This window comes from Macrobrachium nipponense, chromosome 35 (assembly GCF_015104395.2).
Source record: "Macrobrachium nipponense isolate FS-2020 chromosome 35, ASM1510439v2, whole genome shotgun sequence".
Lineage (NCBI taxonomy): Eukaryota > Metazoa > Arthropoda > Malacostraca > Decapoda > Palaemonidae > Macrobrachium > Macrobrachium nipponense.
Genome location: NC_061096.1, coordinates 67,336,379 through 67,342,984, shown reverse-complemented (window position 1 = coordinate 67,342,984; position 6,606 = coordinate 67,336,379). Strand labels below are relative to the sequence as shown.

The 6,606-nt window shown below is 36.6% G+C and overlaps 1 protein-coding gene across 1 annotated transcript; it reads right to left on the bottom strand.

The window, feature by feature from the left end:
• Positions 1–4,477: 4,477 nt before the first annotated feature.
• LOC135208389 (uncharacterized) lies at positions 4,478–4,956 on the bottom strand. Its single transcript, XM_064240491.1, has 2 exons — positions 4,807–4,956; positions 4,478–4,693 (listed from the first exon to the last, which is right to left on the bottom strand). Exons 1-2 carry the CDS (start codon positions 4,954–4,956, stop codon positions 4,478–4,480), a joined length of 366 nt encoding a protein of 121 aa, XP_064096561.1.
• Between the last annotated feature and the right edge of the window lie 1,650 nt (positions 4,957–6,606).

The following is a 6,606-nucleotide window of genomic DNA, read 5'->3' as shown; positions in this document are numbered from 1 at the left end:
AGTCACTCAGTTCTTTCTTTGCTTTATGAATACGTAGTTTTCTTCTGTTCCTTATGTTTAACGTTCTGAGTACATTTTAATTTTGTATTGTAATTTTTAAGTTTATTTAATTTTTATTGTAATTTTAAGTTTATTTTAATGTTGAATTTCAATTGCAGACTGATGATGTGTTGGTGACAACATGAAACGCCCTTTCTTGATAAACACGTGTATATGACTGTCGTCTGATTGGACCACCTCTTCCTTTATATTTATGGTTTACCTGATGTTATATATATATATATATATATATATATATATATATATATATATATATATATATATATATATATATATATATGGTATTTATAGTGTGGGGTTCCGGGTTGCATCCTGCCTTCTTAGAAGTCCATCACTTGTCTTACTATGTGCGACTTTTCTAGGATCACTCTTCTGCATGAGTCCTGGAGCTACTTCAGCCTCTAGTTTTTCCAGATCCCTTTTCAGGGATCTTGGGATCATAGTTAGTGTTCCTATGATTATGGGTACAATTTCCACTGGCATATCCCATATCCTTCTTATTTCTATTTTCAGGTCTTGATACTTATCCATTTTTTCCCTGTCTTTCTCTTCAACTCTGGTGTCCCATGGTATTGCGACATCAGTGAGTGATACTTTCTTCTTGATTTTGTCAATCAACGTCACGTCTGGTCTATTTGCACATATCACCCTATCTGTTCTGATACCATAGTCCCAGAGGATCTTTGCCTGATCGTTTTCTATCACTCCTTCAGGTTGGTGCTCGTACCACTCATTACTACAAGGTAGCTGGTGTTTCTTGCACAGGCACCAGTGGAGGGCTTTTGCCACTGAACCATGCCTCTTTTTGTACTGATTCTGTGCAAGTGCCGGACATTCGCTTGCTATGTGGTTCATGGACTCATTTCTCGTATTGCACTTCCTACATATGTGAGAGATGTTATTTCCATCTTTCGTTCTTTGAACATATCCGGTTCTTAGGGCCTGATCTTGTGCCACTGTTATCATTCCTTCAGTTTCCTTCTTGAGCTCTCCCCCTGTAGCCATAGCCATGTTTCATCGCTGCCTAGTTCTTTAGTCTGTCTCATGTATTGTCTGTGCATTGGTTTGTTGTGCCATTCCTCTGTTCTGTTTTTCATTCTCCTGTCTCTGTATATTTTATGGGTCTTCGTCTACTTTTAACAGTCCTTCTTCCCATGCACTCTTGAGCCACTCGATTTCACTGGTTTTCAGATATTGCCCCAGTGCTCTGTTCTCGATGTTGACGCAGTCCTCTATGCTTAGTAGTCCTCTCCCTCCTTTCCTTCGTGTTATGTATAGTCTGTCCGTGTTCGCTCTTGGGTGTAATGTTTTGTGTATTGTCATATGGTTCCTAGTTTTCTGGTCTATGATGCGGAGTTCTGCCTTCGTCCATTCCACTATTCCTACGCTATATCTGATTACTAGTAATGCCCATGTGTTTATGGCTTTTGTCATATTTCCGGCGTTGAGTTTTGACTTGAGTATCGCCTTGAGTCTCTGCGTATATTCTTTCCTGATCGTGCTCTTCATCTCTTGGTGTTTTATATCCCCTCGTTCCATTATTCCCAGATATTTGTATCCTTTCTCATCTGTGTGTTTGATGTTGCTCCCATCTGGTAGCTTTATCCCTTCAGTCCTTGTTACTTTGCCCTTGTGTATGTTGACTAAGGCACATTTTTCTATTCCAAACTCCATCCTGATGTCCCCAGATACAATCCTCACAGTTTGAATTAGGGTATCTATTTCCTTGATGCATTATTATTATTGTCATTATTATTTTTGTTTTGTTTTATTATTATTATTAAATTATTATTATCTTTATTCTTGATTATTTTCTTATTATTATTATTCTTTTTACTTTTATTATCCATATTCTTATTCTTATTATTATTTATTTTTGTTATTTTTACTAAATCCTTTTTATATTTTCTTATTTTTTGTCAGTATTGTTTTTTATTACAGCTTTAATTTATATTTGTTATTTTTTTATTTTAATGTTTTTACTTTTATTTTTTTATTTATCTTTTCGTTTTATTATTATTCTATCATCGTTATTTTGTATTAATTTTATTATTTTTACTTAGTTTTTATTAACTTTATTTTAATTCATATTTTATTAGAATTTTTATATTTTCATTATGAATGTTTTTATTATTTTATTTTTATTTATAATAACTATATTTTTTTTATTATTGTTTTTATTCTTATCATTTTTTATTTTTTGTTTATTATTTTCATTTTTATTTTTATTATTATTAGTTTATTATTTTTATTTCTACTATTAAAATTTTATTATTTTCATATCTATTTCTATTACATTTATTTTTATTATCATTATTTTCATTATCTTTTCTTTTTTTATTTATTTTTACTAGTATCATTTAAATTTTTTATTATTTTTAATTTTATTGTTATTATTATTATGTTCTTATTACTAATTGCCTCTATAGATGTAATTAGAAGCATACTTACCTGGCAAAGGTTTTCCAAATATATTGCTTTTAGATGTAATTAGAAGCATACTTACCTGGCACAGGGTATACTAAATAGATTGCCTTTAGTTGTAATTACAAGCATACTTACCTGGCACAGGGTATGCTAAATAGATTGCCTTTAGTTGTAATTAAAAGCATACTTACCTGGTACAGGGTATACTAAATAGATTGCCTGTAGTTGTAATTAGAAGCATACTTACCTGGTACAGGGTATACTAAATAGATTGCCTTTAGTTGTAATTAGAAGCATACTTACCTGGCAGAGGGTATGCTAAATAGATTGCCTTTAGTTGTAATTAGAAGCATACTTACCTGGCACAGGGGTATGCTAAATAGATTGCCTTTAGTGTAATTAGAACACTACCTGGCACAGGGTATACAAATAGATGCCTCTAGATGCAATTAGAAGCATACTTACCTGGCACAGGGTAAACCAAATAGATTGCTTCTAGATGTAATTAGAAGCATACTTACCTGGCACAGGGTAAACCAAATAGATTGCTTCTAGATGTAATTAGAAGCATGCTTACCTGGCAAAGGGTAAACCAAATAGATTGCTTCTAGATGTAATTAGAGGCATACTTACCTGGCACAGGGTAAACCAAATAGATTGCTTCTAGATGTAATTAGAGGCATACTTACCTGGTACAGGGTAAACCAAATAGATTGCTTCTAGATGTAATTAGAAGCATACTTACCTGGCACAGGGTACACCAAATAGATTGCTTCTAGTTGTAATAGAAACATACTTACCTAGCACAGGGTACACCAAATAGATTGCTTCTAATTGTAATAGAAACATACTTACCTAGCACAGGGTACACCAAATAGATTGCTTCTAGATGTAATTAGAAGCATACTTACCTGGCAAAGGGTACACCAAATTGATTGTTTCTAGATGTAATTAGGAGCATACTTACCTGGCACAGGGGACGCCAAAAAGGTTGCTGTCATTTCCTTTGCTTCTTCAACCTTTCTGCCATATCCTTTATTTTTCTTAGTTCCTTTTCATTATCGTCTGATATGCTAAATCAGGTCTCCAGCTTGCTTCTGTTTGGAAAGGTTTTACTGTTTCTGAAGTTTCATTCTCCGCTGGCCTAATGATTGGTTTGCTTTATGTCCTGCAGGTGATGGTTAGGCCGATGTTCGCGTTCTTCATGGTGTCTTGTTTATGAGATTATCTTCGGGGGCCTCAATTTCTCTGCTCATTTCTCTCCAAATGCATCTGGAGCTTCCGTACTTCTGTTGCTTTCCTTTAGCCATTCATTTTGTATCTATTAGCTCTTCCTTTCTTTCTTGTTGTTGTTAACTTCTCCAACTATTCCTCCTTCGTGACAGCTGTCTGTTCTTTCGTAAATCTCACGGTCTCTCTTCGAGATCCTCCCTTGTCTTCCGCAATCCAGGATTCCATCCGTTCACATCTGGTCCTCAGGACTCCAGTTTGCTTCTCTCTGGAAGAGCTCTTAGGGCTGTCGCATCGTCGTTCTCTGCTGTTATTCTTTTCTCTGAGCTTCCCTTTACCTTGGATTTCAAATCAGACGCATTCGAGCCCTGAAGGCTTCAAAGATGGATTCTAAGGATCTCGGAGCTTACATCTGGAGTCTTTGGATCCAGTGAATCTTATATCGTTGTGTGTACAGTTCATTTTTCAATCCATCTCTGTATCTTGAGTCTTTCTAAGACGACTCCAGGGAAAACTCCTCCTCAGACTTCAGCTGAATTCTAATTCAGTGTCGAACTTGAGTGCCCGCTTCCTGTAGGCCCACTCTTGTCCTTCAAATTAGCCTTTTCTGCAATTCCCAGGATGTAGCAGGGGCAGCCGTGACATTGCATTCTTTGCAAGGCTTTGGCGGCTGCAACCAAATCATCTTGACCATCTAATTCCTCAAGCTGAACCATAGCTTCGCTATGTCTGCCAAGCAACAAGAGACACAATCCCAATCTCAGTCTGCTTGGTCGTCGGCCAGATCCAGTACCCTGAAGAAACATTCACAAGCTTCTTCCAGGCGTCCAAGCTTGTAGAACATGTTTCCTTTCGCCTTGGCCTCTTCAGCCAAAGCTTCATTCTTAGGCTTGTCTTCTTCGTTCTTCTTTGGAAGTGACTGAACTCTGTCTTCCATGATATGGACCTCCTTCCGCAGACCTCGAGTCTCCTGCATCTCACGACCGGGACTTTTCACTTGATCACGATTTGTTGCGAGGTACCCACAGTAGAAATCGTTGTCCTCAGATTGTTTCTACTTTTTCTAGCTTCTCCTCACATTCTCTTTACCTGCGAGGTGTCGTTCAGACTTTCTATTTCCTTTCCCTTCTGGAGTAATGACTCCTCCAATTCTGCGAGCTTCTTCTTCAGGCGTTCATTCTCCTCTTCAGCAGAGTCGCAGCCTTTACCTAGCGTTTCAACGTTATGCTTTTCTTCCATCAACTGGTCCAGCAAATCTTGGTTTGTTCTGCTCAGAGTTAATTCTTCAAATTCGTGTCTTCAGTTTCATCAAGGAGGAAAAGGTTCTCCTCTTGAGAATCCGTCCAGTCCTCCTTTAAGAGAGAGATCATCTCCATGGCGCAGAACAGGTCATCGTGGGCGTCCGTCCCGGCAGTAGTAGCATCTTGTGCAATCTGTAGAACCTTCTTTCTGGCCTTCAATACAGTGATGTGCGCGACCAAGAAGTCCTCCCCAGAACAGAGCCCACTGAGTTATTAGCAATAAATAATCCGAGGTTTCGGATTCCGTTTATAAAAGGTTGTATCACTGATCCGGTAGGGGTCAGAGCCAAATTAAATCTGGGTTGCCGAAGTGTAGAAATGACGTAGCTAATACGGCTTATCTTGTCCACATTGTGATTAGGTGTGGAGTGTGGAATCCACACGTCAAAATTTCCACGCTTTTTACTATTCTATTTTATAAGTCTCACACACAAATATCCATAAAAATAAATAATTAGTTTTATCCTTTTTAATTTGTGGATATGTTTGGATGTTTATCATATGCATAACGCTGACCGTTGATTCATGTGCAAACCTTGATATAGAATATAAGCTAGATCTTGACCGCACGAACTGGCTGGCTCCAGCTCCAACCAGCCTCAGTTACCTATTCAAAATTATTTTCAATCTGGTCCTCAACGACATCTACATTTATTCTTTTTCATAATACTGGAGACTATTCTTAATTTGCTAGTTTTGATGGTATATTTTCTTGAAAATTTTGTGAAATATATGTATACATTCCACTGCCATTCGGTAGCAAATTATTTTTCAGCGAGGCACTTTACAGCTTTGCTATACACATCGCAATTTTTGCATATGAAAATGATTACTGTGCCTGTATAATCAGTTTGGTTATTCTACAACTACGGTGACATAAACTTTTAAAAGGAACGGGCTTTCATGATCTCATAACTGTAATTTGTATAACGTAAGACCTTAGCAAAAATCGTTGTCAGTTGATATTGCCCTAAATGAATGACTATGTGTATAACAATGATAAAAGTGAGAAATTGTATAATGCAGTGGTAATTAAATCCTCATGTAAAATTAAATGGTTCAGTACATTAGCCAAGGTCCAGGATACATTGCCCGTTTACTCTATAAAATAAGACGTTATAACACTGGTGCTTACTATTATTACATTTGCAGCTTCCATTCTTTATGAAAGTGACTGAAATTATGTAATTGCAATGATACAATACAGAGAGAGACAGAGACAGAGAGAGAGAAAGAGAGGGAGAGAGAGAGAAAGGGGGTGGGGGGGGGGGGAGATTTTCATCCTTACTTATGACATTATAATTGATGAACATCATCGTCAATGTTTACCAAAGTGGTTGCCAGATACCTCTTATCTTCTATTGACCGCTTTCATTCTTAGATTTTTATCATGAAATTTACTGTGCATTGCATTATTTCTACGTCTGTTTAAGTTGTCTCACATTTTATTTCATTATTTCTACGTCTGTTTAAATTGTCTCACTTTTTATTTCATTATTTCTACGTCTGTTTAAATTGTCTCACTTTTTATTTCATTATTTCTACGTCTGTTTAAGTTGTCTCACATTTTATTTCATTATTTTTATGC

Excerpts from the sequence above, each read along its gene's own strand:
- LOC135208389 (XM_064240491.1), bottom strand. The coding sequence starts at position 4,956 with ATGGAAGAAAAGCATAACGTTGAAACGCTAGGTAAAGGCTGCGACTCT. Across the intron at positions 4,694-4,806 it reads GTCTGAACGACACCTCGCAG|ATGCAGGAGACTCGAGGTCT; the intron begins GTAAAGAGAATG and ends CCCGGTCGTGAG.